This window comes from Onychostruthus taczanowskii, unplaced genomic scaffold, assembly GCF_017590055.1.
Source record: "Onychostruthus taczanowskii isolate IOZ18803 unplaced genomic scaffold, ASM1759005v1 scaffold20, whole genome shotgun sequence".
Classification (NCBI taxonomy): domain Eukaryota; kingdom Metazoa; phylum Chordata; class Aves; order Passeriformes; family Passeridae; genus Onychostruthus; species Onychostruthus taczanowskii.
Window position 1 is genome coordinate 6,596,924 of NW_024499240.1, and position 16,547 is coordinate 6,613,470.

General features: G+C 39.5%; 2 protein-coding genes across 4 annotated transcripts in view; one reads left to right on the forward strand and one right to left on the reverse strand.

Moving 5' to 3' along the window:
- The window catches only part of NFE2L2 (nuclear factor, erythroid 2 like 2), a 23,053-nt gene continuing 6,506 nt past the window's right edge, over window positions 1-16,547 (reverse strand). Inside the window, exons 1-5 of one of the 3 annotated variants that reach the window (XM_041403741.1) lie at window positions 11,398-11,511; window positions 5,084-5,353; window positions 4,832-4,927; window positions 4,297-4,476; window positions 1-2,401 (exon numbers count right to left, since the gene is read on the reverse strand). In XM_041403741.1, the coding sequence (XP_041259675.1) occupies window positions 1,193-2,401; window positions 4,297-4,476; window positions 4,832-4,927; window positions 5,084-5,350 (1,752 nt within the window). In that variant the 5' untranslated portion in view covers window positions 5,351-5,353; window positions 11,398-11,511 and the 3' untranslated portion in view covers window positions 1-1,192. Of the gene's footprint in view, window positions 2,402-4,296; window positions 4,477-4,831; window positions 4,928-4,962; window positions 5,024-5,083; window positions 5,354-11,397; window positions 11,512-16,547 lie in introns of those variants that run through there. The other 2 variants (XM_041403740.1, XM_041403742.1) reach the window with 2 other exon arrangements.
- LOC121335491 overlaps window positions 13,989-16,547 on the forward strand; it is a 14,965-nt gene continuing 12,406 nt past the window's right edge. The window contains exon 1 of the mRNA XM_041403692.1: window positions 13,989-14,127. Within this exon, the coding sequence (XP_041259626.1) occupies window positions 13,989-14,127 (139 nt within the window). The remainder of the gene's footprint in view (window positions 14,128-16,547) is intronic.

The following is a 16,547-nucleotide window of genomic DNA, read 5'->3' on the forward strand; positions in this document are numbered from 1 at the left end:
TTTTAGAACTTGCACAGGGATGAAAATAGTTTTTAATTTTCAGATCAACATGTCTTACAAATTATGCATTTTCTGTATTGAAAAAATACAAAACAATCAAGTGCAATGAGTTCTTTTGAGTAGTAAACAAAACCATGCTATTTATTTGCCCATTTTTTACTCTTTTATAAATCATAATTTAAACTCCACAAAGCTTTCAATTCACTGAGCAGAGATTCCAAACAGGGCAGGTGGATGGCTGCTAGTATGCAGTTTTCCATAAGCACCAGAGTAACAGCAGGGAGAGGTGATGCTCATTGACTGAAGTCAGAGGCACAGTAGTGTATTTCTAGAACTGCTCAAAAGCCTATAGAAATTTTAGCTGGAAAAAGGCATAATGCTGGCAATGCTTTAACAGATTTTGAGTGCCTTTGGAGAAAAGATCTCATGAATTTACATAGTGTTCACGGAGGAAAACAAAAATGTGAGCTTAGCATAGACTTGGAACTTTATGTTACATGGTCTTTCCAAAGGTTATTAAAATGAAGCTGAATGAAGTATTGGTAATGCTGACACTGCTATGTGATTGATAATTATGCTAGGAAGACTTAGCCTTGGAAAACTAGCAAGGATTTCTCTCCTTTAAGGAAATAAATGTGTATGAAGTAGAGTTTAAAAAGTTTAATGAGCTGATAAAGCAAAATCAAACACTGAGTGTCAACTTTTATACTAAATTAATATATTAAATATAAAGCAAATATAAACGTGTAAGAAAAATGGGGAACACTATTGCATATTTATAAAAAATATAAGAAGCCATCCTGGTTGCCTTGCAAGAAATTATATTCAGAAGGCTAAAATCATTTTTATATATATATATATATATATCAAATCTATGAATATAACAATAGATAGGAACAGTATATAAATATGGCATATTTAAATATTTACATATATATGGAAACTAGTCAAAGTGGTGCTATAAGAAGGAAATGTCTGTTATAAAGTCAGATTAAAAAATTTGTATATACCCAACTGCATTGTGATTAAATTTCAACTTGCATCTTCCATAAACTAATTAAGGACTTCAAAATTATCATTGCATAGACTTGACAAATATTACTTAATTCTGCATTCCACCTCACAGTAAAAACTATCATGATAATGATACAAAACTAGTAACTCAGAGAACAGGAGCCTGCTGTACTGCCCTTCAAAGTTTAGTCCCTGACTGCCTGCTCTTAGGAACAAGGAAGACGTTGCCGTCTCTGGTTTGCTGCAGTGAATATTCACTAGGAGAGTAAGGCTTTCCGTCTTCATCACGTAGCATGCTGAAGACCTCGAGGTACAAGGTGGTGAATTGCTTTTTCATTTGATGAAGGCTCCTGTCATGCTCTCCTTTTTCCTTAAGCAATTTCTCTTTCTCATCTTTTAGGTTACTCAAATCATGCTCCAGTTCTACTATATTTTCCAGTTTTCTTTTGCGGCAATTTTGAGCAGCCACTTTGTTCTTGCCTCTCCTGCGTATATCTCGAATAAGTGTAAGCTGGGCTTCGTTGAACTGCTCCTTAGACATCATTTCACTAAAGTCCGCAACAGGGAGATTGATGATTTTTTCAACAGGAAAAGGGATCTGCAGAGCTCTCGCTCTTTGCTCATCTCTCGTGAGATGAGCGTCAAGGCGGCCTGGAGGTTTGTCTTTTGTGAAGGGAGCTTTGGGCTGGCCGGGAGCAGGAGGGGGTTCTTTCTTTGGTGTGGCTGTACGTGCCAAACTTGGTGTTTGAGTGCTTGGCCCTAAGGAAGAAAACACTTGATCCTGGAGGTGCAAAGAGTACACACCAGCACTGCTCTGCAGCATACTTCCAGGAGCACTCTCCGTGTCTTCCATTTCAGAATCGCTGCAACCCAAAGTCTTATCTGCATAGGCAGATGATTCCACAGAGTGTTCCGGCGATGCTACGCTGGAACTTGCATTCAGTGAAATACCAGAGTCAGAATCATTACATTCTGCTCTGGTCCCTGAGTGGTTGCCATTAAAAGCTTTACACAGTGCAAAGTCAGAAAGATCAATAGGTTCACTTAGAATCTCTGCCAGGGATTGACTGATAGTGTTCGTTGCTGCTGCATCACCGTTCACCTTGGTATCAATAAATGTGGTGTAGAAATCCTCACAGAAATCAGGGTTTGAAGGGGATGTGTCATTTAAAGAGTTCACACTCAGCTGGCTGGTGTCTTCTGGTGGCAAAATGCCCGAGAAGGGGCCCTCCATACCATCCAGGAAATCTGGACTGCAGTTAACGTCTTTTTTCAGCATGGGTAACGAGCTGCAGTAACTGTAGCTGTTGTGCATCTCTGCTGGCTTGGTTTCAGGGCTCGTGATTGTGCTCACCTCAGCCAGGTTATCATTTTCAATGTTCAGGCACTAGATGGGGAATGCAAGGGAGAAGTTGAGCAACACATCTCCAATTGATAAAATCCTTTTCTACAACCCAAAAGCATTAAATAGCAATCAACATGGACATAAAGGGGTTTTGTAACACTTGTAGTCCAGATGACTACAGCACCCTTGTGCTATGAAGAGGCAGTCAAGGAAGATGAGAGATACCAAAGCAAGAGCACAACACAACTTGCTCTGGACAAAGCATTTTCAAGTAAGAGAGCAGAGCCCCTCAGGCTCAGAGCAGGATGCTGAAGACACCCACTCCAGTGTGTTCTGGAATCTGCATGGCACCCTCCTGTTCTGTAATTGCGAGTGGGGATCCTGGAGCTGACAGGTCTCAACTTCTCACAAGCACAACTGCTAGGAATGGCATGAGTACAGAAATGTAAAATTCCTGAATGAGACTTAATGAGCTTGTACACCAAACAATGACTTCTAGCACTATTACTTTCATTTCACAGTTCCTCAAAACCAAGATTCTTCTAGGATTTACTGAATGAAGGACCTTTCAGCACAGAGCAATGTAATTCTTGGTGAAGTAAGAAGAGTGCTAACATAGAGCTGGGCAAGCACACGTTAGTTCAGCTGGCTAACACCACTGTGAGCGTCAGACTGCTCCACTGATGGACTTTCACTGGCTACGAGAACAACTTTCTAATGAGTTGGCAGTTGCCTAACTGCAGCTGAAATAAGTAGGCCTGCTGTCCCCCAGGAATTACTTAACTAGAGCTTGTTCATGGCTTAAGCTAAGATTTTCAATGTGAGAGCTCTATTTTTCCATTTCTCTAAACATAATTTGTAAAAGGCAGTGCCCTCATTTTAATTATCTTTTTTTCAAGAAAATTATTCAATTACTATTCAGAATTACTGCAATATATTATTTTGATTTGGTTTCTTAATGTATTTTCACCATCACTGCTGCCTCTTCACAGCCAATTGCCCTTGTTACTTAGGTGGGGCCTTTAAGCCTAACACAGTAATCAGGTTAAAAAATTAGAAAAAGATAAAGGGAAGAGGGAGAGTGCCAGGAAAAATTCAGCAAATTTTCACTTTAGTTTTTTGAAATATGATTCAGATTTATGGGCACTCCACCAAGCAATCATCTCTTGTCTTAGTAGCATAAAGTAGAGCAGCAGCATGCTGGAAAGCATGATGACATTCTACAGTAATATATTTGAAAATAAATTTATTCAATTTTATAATCAAATATAAGGAAAATAGAAATATAAATATAGGATAAAAATCCCTACATATTCTCTGTATTAGCAATGTGACTCTTTTGTTCCTTTGAAATATCCAGTTCATGTACATTTCACAAGTTGTTCTTACTGAATATATATGAACAGCATTCATATAAATATACCCGACTCTTTTGTGTACCTAAATATATATTTTACTATCAGTTTTAAAAAACCTTTCCCTTAGGTAAAAGTTGAATGCAAAAGTAATCATATTCACACAACTGGACACTGTCAAAAAGCCCCGCAACATTTACAGTAACAGTTGTGAGAACAATTCCTGTTGTAGATCCGTGACTCAGAAGTGTCCATTTTTGAGCAGCTGAATTTTAGCCATGGTCACGCTGTATCAAGTTGCACACAGAGGCAAACAGTGACTTGCTAAACATGAGGAAGTTCAGAGTGAGGAGTGTTTCACCAAGGCTTATCCATAAACAACTCATTTCATGCTTTCTACATGTTTTTCAATATACTCTTTTTGAAAAAATTTAAAGCATATATTGCGTTATAAACACTCTACAGGTGTAGAAACCAAGTTATAATCACCATCTGTTCAGATGCTACTGTACTGCCTTCCCCAAAGTACTACAGTCCTCCAAAAATATCATGCATTGTTTTTCAGGTGCTTGTTGTACTAACCTGTAACTCTGAAAGGGACAATAATTCTTCCCAAACTTGCTCTATGTTCTGCATATTCTCTGCATCAGTGGGTTGTACTAGATCAGGGGATTCAGGTGGCTGAGTTTGATCAGAGGAAACAAAGGCTGGGTTGCTATTGACCTGAGCAGGAACCAGCGACTGAAATGCAGCTGAAGAAGCCTGAAGGGTTTAAACAAAAAATTAAAAAGCCGAACAAAACAATGGCAACTAAAAAAACCTCAAAAAAAACCCTAATGTGCATTTTCCAAAGCAAAAACATAGTTTTTGGAGTTCTACCATTTCTGCAGAACAAACAGGTGTTTCTTAAGGAAAGCATTTTTAAAAAAAAAATATAATGGAATAATATAAAAATAGGCTCAAGCCTACTCACTGCTTTTTGCCAGCGGGAGCCAGCTTGAGGAGAAAACTCAGATCACAAATTAGTCTTATTCTGAAGACAAATCTCAGTCAGAGAAGACATGAGACTGACCCTGTGGAAAGCCACCCATGAAACCACTGAACTGTGCATTTTTACCTCATGCTCATCTATAAATGGGAATGCTTCTGCCAAGAGCTGCATGCAGTCATCAAAGGACAAGGCCTCTGCGTCTGGTTTTGAAGGCTCTGTGGTCTAAATAGGAAAGTTATGAAAAAAAGTTACTGCACCTGAGTAACAGAAGATCTTCCATTACAGCAACACATGCAAATTCATTTTAGGCAGCCACTGGCATTATGCCTTCCTGTGAATGGAAAAAGGGTTAAACACACTCAAACCACTGGAGTTTACCTGTGAGAAAGCAGCAGGTGGCTCAGTATTTTCTGACTGAATGCACTGAGCTGGCTGCACAGGAATGAATTCACCTGTCTCTTCGTCTAACTCCAGCTGAGCCAGCAAGGCTTCCTCCTGCTCTTTTTGGAGCTGCTCTTGTCTTTCCTTTTCCAGTTTCTTCTGCTTCTCGAGTTCATACTCCTTCTGACGCTGCCTAGAATCAAAAACTTCACGTCTTGCCCCAAGGTCTATATCTTGCCTCCAAAGGATGTCAATCAAGTTCATGTCCTGCAACAGAAATCCTTTTTTTAAGCAAGTTCCTCCCAGGCAGAACTGGTTTAGAACAACAGCAAAGCTTTAAATCTCCGTGTCAAATGGGTAGACTCATGTAACTGAAGCTTCTTCTCTTAATCCTACAAAATTACCAAAATAAAACATGGCTCTATGTGACCTTTCTGAAGTGTGTGATCTGATGGTTTGGTTTCTGTGACCCACACAGAGGCTCACAGAAACCAAGAATTTATTACAATTGGTAAGGTAATACAGGAACTAGCCAGAGGATAAATATATTCTTTTTTAACTTGTCTCACAGAAAACATGAAGATACAGAATGAATTTGCCACAAAGAAAGTAATTTTAGGAGAAAAGAGAGAAATTGAGAAGTTTGACCATGTAAATTTTTTTTCACATGTTCTTGTAAAACTGCAAAAACTGACTGAAAACATGACGGAGGCTTCCTGAAGTAACTATAAGAGCCACACTGCAAAATGCATTTTGGAATAGTAATGTTCCATTTTGGTATTACTCTTAAAGATCAGCAGAATAGAGCTTCAGAGCTGCAAGAGAATATGGTTTCAAAGATGCCAAGTGCCATAACATCACAAGCACTAAAGACAATTTTTAAGACTATTAGCAAGCAATTGTAATTTGAAGCTTAGTATGTGTTATGTTCTAAATGTGGCTGGTTTGGAGCAGCTGAGTATAAACAGTGGTTGCACGGTCTCAAAAACTGTTAATGAGTTGGCCCCTGGCTCATCAGAGTCCAAATGGAATTCTGCTATTTAGGAAAGAGCAATTGCTTAATACTATTTCCTATGACTACATTTACTTTTAATTTATTCCATCAAGGCTTGTTACTGGGGGGGGCGCTGGGGGGAAGGGCAAGGGGGTTAGTGGCTTATTTTGTTTTAGTTTTTTACTGTTCAAAGTGTCAATATCCTTAGGGCTGAAGTCTAGAGTCTTCTATGAAGAAAACACTCAAACTAACACTCAAAATGTATCAATTTGTATGCCTGCTGATACAGAATTTTAATACTTGCTCGCTGCATTTCTCAGATGGGTAAATGCCAACCATTTAGCTGGTGCCTGGAAGTTTTGGATTTTACATCACATTTCATTATGCTTAAAATTACCCTTTAGGGCAGCATGTGAAAATAATGTCCAGTGTTGGGTATCCTCATCAGATTAACGCTGTACAAGTAATACACCAAACACTGCATTTCATTTAAACAGAACCTTCCTGATTCACTCAGCAGCTCTGCACCCAAGATAGAATTTTTTGTCGTCAGATCAAATCAAAATATTCCCTTCTCTCTGAAGGTTATTTTCAAATAGAGAAGCAAAGTAACCTGAATGCCAGCTGATGCTGCCATTCAAAATGATCATGTCTGTACAACAGCTATGGCAAAAAGCTTTAGGCCAAGCCCACATCTGAACAAACCAATTCAGCATTCTCATTCCACATGGTATGAATGACTTCTACTAATAGCTAAAAAAATGTATTTTTACTGAAATTGGGTAATTACGTAAAATATCTTTGTGTAACACAATGCGGACACTTCCAAATCTAAAGCATATTTAATATACCTTGCTGGGAGAGACCAAACTCGGCTTTAATGGCCAGCAATAAAGAAAGTGAAATTATTACAGTGGCTGCCCCAGACAATGTTTGGTCTTTCCAGATTGGCAGGGTAAAATGAACTAATTAAGTTCTGCAGTAATTGGAGATACTGCAATATGGTATAGCTTCATTAAGGGCCAGTAGTTTACCAGCTGCTCAGTGTCTCCTTCTGCAGCAGATCCAAAAGTGTTTCCTAGTCTCTGAGCATTTGCAATATGTTCTGGATAAAACTGCAGGATCTGGATTTTAGGGCTTACTTCTGAATTATTCATTTACAAAGCACCATTAAAAATGTGACTCAAAAGATTTTTTTTTTTTTGTGCATGTGTGTGTATAATGCACAAAAATACCAGAAATGGTGCTCTGTTTCAGGTTAAATAATGAAAAACACAAGTTTTTCTTTCTGTAGCTACAGAAGACAAAACACATTTTCCTTAAGAAGAAAATCCACGTAGCCTTAGTACAAAAACATAAGACCCAGCTACTACCTTTTCCAGCCATTTTAATGGCAACATTATCAAAGCAAGTAGCTTTGGGTGCTGCCTCCTTAGTGGGATGAGATGTTTCCAAAGACACCAGCTGACCAAAGAAAATGCTGTGGCTGTACACCACTGCCTCTTTGTGTGTGCAGCAGTCAGTTCAGGATTCTTTTTTGAATGAATATGCTTGCATACTTATCAACATTGCCAGGATCTTGAGCTGTTGTTTGACAAATATGACAGCACTGATTGGCTCCTGTCACTATTTTTCAAGTGACCATATTTAGGTCAGTGTCTTATATCTAGCAGAGAGCTAAGCGTTGCCAAACAGTGTCACGCTCTACCCTGGAGGGCACTGCTTGTCAGGAGCATTTTAAATTTTATTTAGTTGTGCTAGTGATGCTTAAAACCAAAAGAATAGGTTGTTTTGTTTTTGTTACCATCATGTAACTGGTAAAGAGCCCTCCTATTTTCAGTTTGAAAAGTTGTACATAAATACAGCAATATTAGTCTTAACTTTGAATAACAATTCAACTAATTACTCAACATAAATAGGCTATATGGAGGAAGTCTTCTTCTGGTTAATATGCTGATATGTAGTATCTAACAGCACACTGATTTAAATATTAACCTGCCACTTAACACTTATCTATAATTTCAACCAATGCTTTTAGTAATACTTCCCTTTTCAAGAAAAAAAAGTATTCTGGTCATTAGTCCAAAGTCTAAGGTTAAAGTTAAGGGAGTCAACACTGACAAGTGATTCACTAAGGAATGAATCACAACCACAAGCACGCGGTAATGGCAAAGAACTCTTAAAAAAACCCTTGCAGTCTAAAGCAAACATTTTGCAATTTTGTTCCTTTAGCCTCCCCACAGTCTTCCTCTTTATTTCCCTGCCCTGTTGAACATCAGCACACACATACACAGAGGTACCCACACAGGGCAGGCGGTCTACCTTAGGTTCACCACTGAAGCAATTTTCACCCTCTACTGTGAAAGTATCCCAGAAATAACTGTGCACTCATTAAAACTAAGGCTATTAAAACCTGCTCTCCTCTCCTGTGCAAGAGCGACCTGCTGGTTTTTAGATGCCTCAACCTGATGTGCTGGTCTCAGAAAGACTCATTTGGAGGGACAAGTGAGCACAGACTGGCCTCTAGCTGGAACACGTGCACCTAGAGTGCTGTGAAAGATTCATCTGACCCAGAGCTGGCTGCTGCCCTTCAGAGCCAGGCTGACCACTTCCCTGAATATCAGACACATTTACTGCAAAGGCACTGCCTCATGTGACAGCCTCCACAAGCGCCCACTTGTTCTTTCCTCCGTTGTGCAACTTCTTGGATTGCATCAGAGGAAACGAAGGGCTTGGCAGAGCCAAGGGCTGTGCAGGAAGAGCCAGCCTGTGCCCAGCAGGGATTGCAGCCGCGCTGCTTCCCCCTCGCCTGGAGCTCAGCTCTTCCCCTCTGAACACCAATGCCTCGGCCAAGGGCAAATGCATTGTGAGATTCAACTTGTGGATTACCATCATCCAATGTCTCTGACTTTGGAGAAAATGGTATGGGTTTGAGACTTTTCCCAAGCAGACAAACAGTGATTTGATTTTGGTTGATTTTGGTTTGATTTTCTTCACAATTCTGAAGACAGAGAAACAACTTCTCTCAACAGAAGACATGTTTGCTTTCCCATGATCCATATAAGCAGGAGGTGCCTTGTACTGATGGTTTGATTTTTCTGTTCATTTAGTGATATGCTCTTCCAACCACATTGATAGCTTAGTTTGGACATATAAAGGCACTTTTAATAAGATAAACATAAATGTTAAACAATTCACATTAAGCCACCATCTGGCCCTCAATGGAAATTTTCATGTTTTAGATTTACATATCAGCATTTGCCATCTGGGCAGAGTCTGTTATACATTTTATGAGAAAATCTCTGACTACATTGTAAAGTTTGACAATTAACTCTTATTGCTCCTAAGGAAATGTTTGTAGAAGGGTAAACAAAGGAAAGAGACCCGGTTTTCATGTTACTTTCATGGACTGACTTCCATGCTTTAAACAAAATGCTAATCTTTTGTTTCATCCCTGTCTGGTTTATCTGACTGGTTTTGGTGTTCTTTGGAATATGAGCCATTTACAGGTAGCCTTGCTAGAATGGAAACATTCAGCAGCCCAAGTGTAAGCAGAGAAACAATCTCAGCACCTTCAACCCGTTGTAAGCTATCCCCTGGATACAGAGCACATTGTGAGGTTTGTGCATTTACTTCTCAAGTCATGCCTTTTGCACCATAAACTGAGATATCACGAGTAGAGTCTCCCACCAGACAAGGATTTGTTTTTCTTTCCCATGATCTGTTAGCACCTAACCCCACGAAGACAGATGATTTCCCATGCCAGCAGGAGTCAACAGAAGAGCAACAGAATCACTGGCTATTGCATGCAGCAGGAGCTCAGCACCACACCAGGAGCAGGGAAGCATTCCTACAGCTTACCCACGGAAACAGACAGGGCAAAGTATCCCTCACTTCTTATCACTTAGGTTTTCCAGAAAGTGAAGGGAGTGCAGAAAAAAGCACCTTACATTTCTGCTTTAACAAAAAAAAAACCAAAAAACAAAAACGTGTTGGAAGTGAGACAGGCTTAAGGACCTGAGACACTTGAAGGCAAGAATGGAAAGGAGGCCATCAAGTAATAAGGCAAGTACAAGAGGAGCTTGTACTGGCAGCATCTTATCACTGAAGAAAAGCTCAGTGGAAGCAACAGCTGAAGGTTTAAACCTCATTCTTCTCTGGAGAAACTGATTTTGTTCAAGTCATTTTTAAGAATTATTTATAAAGAATTTAATGTTTTCAGAGAATCTCTGGCATCTCCATAACTACTGTTTTGTTTTCTAAATATTTTTCAAGGTAAGTTTTTTAAATACAGCTTACAATTACAGAAGAAAATTCTGGACACATAAGCCTTATGTTTAAGAGAGCACAGAAAGCGGACAAAGTTAGCCCAAACCCCTAACTTTTTAAAAACAATCGAGAAGAATGGGGGAAAGGGAATGACAGGAGTTACTCACACTGGTGGGCAGAGGGTTACAACAGCAAATTCAGATGTCTGAATTCAGAGTTTGAAGTGTGATAGAACAGACAGCTGTCAAACAAAGCCACATGACAGCAACCTGAGATTTCTGAATACACAGAGTTAAATCCCTGACTGCCCTGCAGAGCTGTCTGCTACCCCATATTTTTCACCAAGACCTTTTGAGAAATCTGGAAGGAAACAACGTGCTTGCATGGATGGTAGGGGATGCCTTTTTTTTGTCTTTCATACCTCTGCCACCTAAAACTGGTGTGACTGTACTGACACTAAACCAGTATGTTTTGACACTACACCAGCCTGCTTCTCTTCCTTTATGCCCATTTTCTCTTCCTGGTCGTAAAGTCTTTGGATGCCTGAGCCACAAAACACTCTTAAAGCCCTGGCAGACTAACTTACCTATGAAAGGACTCAAAAAGGTTTGAAAAGCCCTAGCTTTAAATAAGTGATATTGCAAGAGAATTTTCACTCCATGCATATTGGGACACTCTTCTGCCCCAACAGAGCCAGCTAAGATCAGTCCCTGAAATGTTAAGTCTTTGTATGCAAATTTCTATTCTCCTCTATTTTCCTCATATTCCAGACTGTACCACCCATTGTATTACAGCAAGCTATCTTAACAAATGTCAAATTGTCAGGATCTACACTTATAAATTAGATTAATTGAAAATTTCTTGGCTGGATTGTCCTGCATTCTTAAGAAAGCTTCACTACAAGCCTCGTCTAAGGGCATTACTCTGACAAAGAACTGGGAGAAGTTCTGCCTGGCTGGAAATACAATTCTGGATATTACTCACCCATTCTCCCAACCCTCACTCCAGAAACAACTCCTCTGAGAGGTGGATTATTTATGTATTTTACCTGAAATGTCGTCTTCCAGGAATGGTATCAACAAAGGCTAAGTCTGTAAGTTATGCACAGCTCTCAACATGATGGTTTTCTTCAAGGCATTCCATGGCAAGCAAGCTTTCCAAACTGCCAGGGAAAAAATATACCTTGTATATACCTTGTAAAAAACAAGGTATATATGTATTTTCACCTTGTGTAGTGAAAAGACAAGTTTCTTTAAGCCTCAAGAATGTAAAATGAGCAAGAATATAACTGCAATAAAAAATAGCTGTTGAAGGCTGTTTATGGTCATTAATGTACTAACTTTATTTCAATTCCAAAACCTACAAAATCTTAATGCTAACAGTAAAGCAAGACCAAAGCAGGTAAAGGAAAACACGTACATCAGAAACACAGCAAAGAAGAGGAAAAGGAAGGACACACAGCAGCTTACTTCTTCACTCTGGCAAACCTTCTGTTTTTCTGCAAAATCAATCAATCCCCACCTCCCTGACACTCCTTAAAATACTGGACATGTGCAAGTGCCCCACAGCACACCCAGCCTGGGGCACAGCAGCAGGAGCAACACTCTCCTCTCTGGCTCAGTCTCATCATCAATAGTCAGAAACAGGTATCTGTGTCCTTTTCCCACCACATCTGGTCTGCTTTGAGGTGACCATTTACAGCACAACAGATCAGGGGATTCTTGCTCAGTGCTGCAGATCTTTCTGCAGAAGACTGTTCCATGATGTATCTCAGACAGTCCAGAAGCAGCTGTGCTTTTCTAAATTGTATAATCAATATTTGAGATGTATAATCATATTTGAGATGGTGGGTTTAAAATAGTCGTTTAGTAGGAGTTTAATATAAAGTATTGGTTTCCAGAGGCTGAATGGGGTCTGGACTGATCCCACCTCAACGTACTTAAATGATAAAAATTGAAATCCCAAATCCATGGTCTCATTTGCATGGCTTACAGCAAGCAAAATCTTTAGTTTGACATTGGTACATATTTTCTATGTCCAGTACCTGATTTTTCCAAAGTTATCCTCTAGAACTGAGGACCAGATCTATCATGCATTGTTATCTGCTCAAAATTCACTTATTTCTGATTTAGTCATAAGGAAAAGACAGAGTAAGGTCTAACATGGTGAACTGATTACAATGAATTTTTCTTGAATAAACGGAATTATGCCCATATTTACAAGTGCTACCATGGCTGCTCAGAACAAGCTAAAAATGGCCATGGTTGTCATCCCACTTCTTCAAACTTAGTCCTAAAACGCCTGACATCCCAGAGTGGTTTCTGAAGCATTTGCATCTGAAGCAGTGAGCCACACATGTTTTCAGAGCTTTGCTGTTTTAGTTAAATGGGTTCTGCTTTTCTCTTTTCAGTCTTAATTATATCATATTAATCAAATTTTCACTTTTCCACAGTATATTTGGCTAGTAGTGTTGCAGTCCCTTACACTCCAATTCTGAATTCCTCTTTCAAAGTTATTGACTTGCTATTTCTTTGTCTTGCATCAGCAGCATTACAAAATTAAGTCAATAAGCACAAAAAGTTAATATGTATTCAAGTTACAATCTATTACACAAGCTGCATAATGAACTTGGGAGGCTGGCAAAAATACAGGATTGTTTACCAAGAGTGGGTTAGTCTGTCTGTTTGATTTTGCTTGATACATCAACAAAATTCTGTTGTGCTGCCCCAACAAGTAAAGTGAGTGATTCTGCTGTGGCTGACTTTCTAGCTGCTGTCTAATCACCATGTACTGCACCGCATAACTCCATTTTGAAAGGTATTCACGCAGCAGCCATCTCAGATAGACCAGCTCTTCCTGAAACAAAATACGGCTTTAATGCCTTTATTTGTGTTTGGAGGGTTTGTTTCTTCCCAAGTTAAAACAGCATCACAATGAAACAGCCATTTCTTGAATTTTGTCATTTATACAACAACAACAGCAACTTAAATGTAAACAAATAATATGAGAAAATTATTACTGATCTTTTAACCACAGGAATACAAAAGCCTTTGCATCCCACTTTAATTTAGCAAGTAAATGTTTTTCAAATACTGTAGTTCAATATAGAAAATATTATCTTTAAGCTATTCTGCTATACCCAGCCAAACATGTACTCTGCAGACATTGCCACAGGATACTCACTAGTTTATACACAGGAGGATTTGTTTATAATGGCTCAGTCATCTAGGAAACATGATCCAGTCAAATTATAGAACATTCTTTCGTCCAATCAAACAAATCAGGAAGCAAAATGAACATACAAACAGAGAAAAGAACCTAAAAACCTGCAAGTAAAATTAGGTTGTATAAATCTTGGGTTATAACCTATTAGCTACTATTTCCATTTCACCCCTTTTGGGAAAGCATGTTTCAAACCAAATATGACAACTGTGTGTTTGTTTGACGGTCCATATATTCTCCAGGATTCTATCTTTCTTGTACTACGTTTTAACTGCATTGGCATCTTAGTTTAAAATCCCCATTTCCAGCTGTCGTTTTGCTGACGGCTGGGCAAGTGACAGGGACAGCACCAGCTGGGTCATTACAGCTGCAGCACGGCTGGCTGTGGACACTACACACTCTAACACTGCCGGAGGCATGTCTTGTCAGCTTCACCCCGCTCATCTCACAAGCAACTTGCGTCTTGTCAGCTTCACCCCGCTCATCTCACGAGCAGCTTACTTTGTTACTGTTGTTTGTGAACCAAACTACAGTGGCAATCAACTGGAGTGCCTGGGTGAGTTAGAAAGCAGTGAGGTTCACCCAGTGTCCTGACAGCACATAGCCAGCAGCCCTCTTTCAGAAACACAGACAGCTACTGTGGCTGCATCAAGGAAATTCCACACAAACACCTCATCAGCCAGGAGTACCATCTTAAGACTAAAAGCTTAAGAATAGGGTTATATTGCAGGGAATAGTGTCCAGATGTGCCTACATCTGCCAGAGTACATAGGTACACAGCTCCCACTGAAGTCCGTAGGGCATAGGTGTTAAATAATAAATTGTAGTCAGTCCTGCAATTAACATGCCCTTTTCACATACATAATCCATACTGACAGTGCTGGGAACTCAGTCAGTGCACAGCTCTCACTACACAAGCAGGGTGGGGGGTTTTTTGAGTGTACAACCTCTAATACACTTCTTATTTAGTTTCTGCAAGGGCAAAAGAAACCAAACCCAGGAAAGAGGCCAAAAATACATTGCTATTCAACAGCTCACCACTGGGCAGTACAGAATCGTAACAGACTTGAGAAAGGGATACCCAGAGGAGCACATTTTAGCTGTGCTGGCAATATTTTTCCGCAAGAGTAATTCATGGTTAAATGGCACTGTGAACTTAATTTGACACTGCGAACAGCCTTCATTAGTGACATACTTCAGTCAAGAATAATACCATTCTACTGTGCACTATTGACCAAGAACACTCTGCCTAAATTTACACAAAGCATCATAGAAATCATTATTTAATTTGCATGAAAGGAGTTCGTACAGCTTTTCTCTAGCCACACCAAGATACTTGAGTTATCCTTCCATATAATGAAGCAAGGGTAGATTTGACTCATTTTCTTAAGCACTTGTAATCCACTTATTTATCTGCAAAAAGCAAGCCTCTAGAACTCATCAGTCCCCACAAAGGCTTCAGCAATCTCTTTCACATGAAGGTCCTGCAAAGTTAAACAACTAAATCAGAAAGCTCAGTAAGAGCCAACAAGTCAGGTATCTACATGTCAATTTATCATTTCTGTCCACAATGACAGCTTCTGCTTAAAGAAGGCAAACCCACTGAGGAAGTGAACAATAACTGGGTAGAAAACAAAAGCTTTGTCTGTGTGGTGCACTCCAACCCTCACTTTTCAATTTATAAATCCTGAAAGCAAAAGGATCTAATTCATCTTCCAAGGCATAAACCAGAGCAGGTAAATGTTTTTATACCTCTTGCCAAAGTAATGCTCAATATCTTCAAAAAAGCAACAAAACTGCAAAACTCAACCATAAGTAATGTCCTCCTATCCAAATCAAGAGCCTCCACCCCCCACCACTTACCTTGGGGCTTTTTCCAGGTCTGTCCCCTTGGGAGTACACAGGAGAACTCACAGCCCATTTTATCAAAAACTCTCATCCCAAGCTTCATTTTGAATTTAGGATAATTCTGTGGGCCTGACCTTAGTGACAGTTTCAGAATAACCTGAAGCACTCCATTAACAGTTTTATTATTTAAGTGGCTTCCATTCTTCACTTTGCTGACAAAAATACACTTTGAGAGATGAAAGACGTCTAGAGATGTATGCACTAGCTGTCAGCTAGCAAAGATTCCCAAGAGCGGTCAGCACAGACTGGACTCCTGAAGTGGTCGATGATAAAGGATTACAAATCAAGCCAGAAAACATTCCATGGCACTACAACATTTCACTGAGTCACAACAATTCATGCTAGTTGAAGAACTAACCTGATAACATTCTAGTTCAAATACGAAAACCAAAATAGAAAGCACAGCATCACTGTGCTGTAATTCTCTGTTACAACCTGTCATAGCTGTTACACAGCTATAAGGCACATTAATACACTGTGCATTTCCATAGCAAATAATTAAATTTGAATATTTTGGAAAACTAGCTGTCAGAAATAATAATTTAGATTCAAATATAAATTCTTGTTTTCATATTATGCTATTTTACTAGCACTATTTTTGCTAGTACTTTTATTTTCATCCTTTGGCATCTTAAATCCTACTTGTTTCAAAGGTTTACTCAGGTTTGTTCGATTTCTTTTATAAATATCAGTGGGACAATCGTCCAGAAATTCCTCAGATTACACAGATCTCAAGACCCATCTACAGTAGAAACAAAGCCAAGTGTGAATATAATTCTGTGTCATAAACCAGAAAACATGCCCACGCTTCTCATGTCAAGTAATTCACAGCAGATTGCATCTTGATACAGTACACTCGTATCAAGAACATGACTATTATCTGCACTGGTGCAGACATGCCAGTGACTCCTCCTGTGACAGTGAAGTCAAGCATTAGTGCCACAAAATGGGGTGGAATGCCCCTACTGACAGGTCTTGGGTGACCTCTGCTGCTACACTCTCCATGCTCTTCTGCCAGCCATGAAGCATCCAAAAATCTTGCCCTTCTGAGCTGAGCTGCACCAGCCT